The 2,019-nt window shown below is 47.1% G+C and overlaps 1 protein-coding gene across 1 annotated transcript in view; it reads right to left on the reverse strand.

Moving 5' to 3' along the window:
* Nucleotides 1–2,019, reverse strand: part of nrl (neural retina leucine zipper) — a 5,071-nt gene that overhangs the window by 1,383 nt on the left and 1,669 nt on the right. Inside the window, exons 2-3 of the mRNA XM_087170151.1 lie at nt 1,721–2,008; nt 448–663 (exon numbers count right to left, since the gene is read on the reverse strand). Coding sequence (XP_087026277.1) covers nt 448–663; nt 1,721–2,008 — 504 coding nt within the window. The remainder of the gene's footprint in view (nt 1–447; nt 664–1,720; nt 2,009–2,019) is intronic.

Below are 2,019 nucleotides of genomic sequence, written 5' to 3' on the forward strand. Positions count from 1 at the left end.
TGTGACATCACAAAGTTCCAGAAGTCCTGACGGCTGGTTTTAAGGCTCAGTTTCTGAATACAGGCTGTGTGCATTTCTCTGTGGACTGAGGCTTTGATACTTTCACAGTATTAATATAGAAGCTAGAGCTGATCTATAATCACACTACACATGGACACAGACCTTTACACTGGAGGAGCTTTAATTTCAGGGCTTATTGTATCTGTGGAATGTAAGTTTGGGGGATTTAGGGCTGTCAGAGTGTCACAGTGGATTTTTCCTGGCTGTCATTTTTCTCCTTTAGAAGCTTTTTAGTGTCAGAAATTCCAAATTTCAGGTTGAAATTAGATTTAGGATTAAGTTTTGGGTCAGATGAGTTCAGGATGAGCATGTACTGAGACAGCGTGCGTGTGTGTGTGTGTGTGTGTGTGTGTGTGTGTGTGTGTGTGTGTGTGTGCGTGTGTGTACCTGTTGTGTGAGCACATGTTTCTCTGACTCCAGAGCGTGGCGGTGCTGTAAGCGCTTGTAGCGGCAGGATTGCGCGTAGCCGCGGTTCTTTAGCGTGCGGCGTTTCTGCTTCAGACGCACCACCTCGTCCTTACTGACGCCGCGCAGGTGTCGGTTGAGCTCGCGCACCGACAGGCTCACCAGCTGCTCGTCAGAGAAGCGCTCGTTCACCCCGCACTGCTGAACAGATGGAGGAAACACACACAAGAGAAACATGCTGCTCCTCAATGTTAATTGGCAACGAGACACATGCTGGCGCGTGCACAGTGAGAGGAGTGTGAAGTGGTTTCATCCAAGAGTCAGATTTAAAGTATATCACCACATTATGACTGGTGAACATGTGGTGTGCGTGCGTGTGCGTGTGTCAGGGGGCACATTTCGGCACCACATGTTCATAATCTGTCATGTAATCTGACTAAGTGTGAGTGACAGTTATCAGGATTACGCACAGCAATAATAGCAGATATTATCATAAGCTCACAGTGTGCTCCACATAGAGATCCGCCCAGACATCTTGATCGACCACAACGCAGATTACAACCTTTATTTACCTGTTGAAGTTACAGCCACAGGAGACCAACCGCATTTAGCCATTTAAAGTGTCAGTTCTCGATAATTATTCATTTCATTGGTTTAAAGATGAAGAAATTTACTATGTGAAGTTTAAACGCTGCATTTATAACACTTAATAAATGGTTTATTACACACTATAATGTAATTGTAAGCAGATAGTGTTGGTCATGTATCTGCCTCAAGTGAAAATATAGTTGTAATAAGTTAAACTATGTCTTCATAGGAAAGGTGATAAATGCTGCAGTGAAATGTCTTTATATCTGCGTACACCTGCACTACAGTGTGTTATAACGCATGTATGAAGTGTTTATATGCTGCTGATAGACGCCAAATACTGAGAAATATGTTTTATTCGGTGGGAAATGAAGACTTTGCGTCCTGAAAGACAAAGACTTCACTGCTCTTGTTGTCGGCGTGTAGAGAGCAGTGATACTTCAGATAGACACAGACATTAATAACCATGTTCTAATGTCCTAATCCTAATCCTTCACTGTACGATCCCTCTCTCCTTACGCTCAGCCCTCTAATACAAGGGCCTCTGTTTTCTCACGTTGCTTCTTTCACCTCCAACAACTTCCCGTGTTTTACTGATGATGAGAGTCGTTATCAGTAACGAGCCTCTCTGCTCTGAGCTAGGCTGATTAAGTGTTTCCCCGTGTACCTGATTAACTTGTGGGTGATGATGGTGGTGATGGTTGCCGTGCATGGGGTGGTGCGGGTGGTGCTGATGATGGTGGTGCTGGTGGTGATGAAGGCGGCCCTGGGGGCTGAGAGGCTGCGGGTAGGGGGCCGAGGCCGGGGCGGCGTTGGGGAGCGAGCCGGGGCCCGACGAGAGGAAGACGAGAGGGCGATGGCACATGTCCGCCCCCTTGGTGCAGGAGATGTCTGCGCCGCTGTCGCTGCTGGAGTCTCCCAGGTTGCTGCTTGAGCTCTGAGAAAGACCTGGGAACTGTAGAGGGG

This window comes from Seriola lalandi, unplaced genomic scaffold, assembly GCF_002814215.2.
Source record: "Seriola lalandi dorsalis isolate HSWRI2012SDOR001 ecotype SW California unplaced genomic scaffold, Sedor1 jcf7180002054930, whole genome shotgun sequence".
NCBI classification, from domain to species: Eukaryota; Metazoa; Chordata; class Actinopteri; order Carangiformes; family Carangidae; genus Seriola; species Seriola lalandi.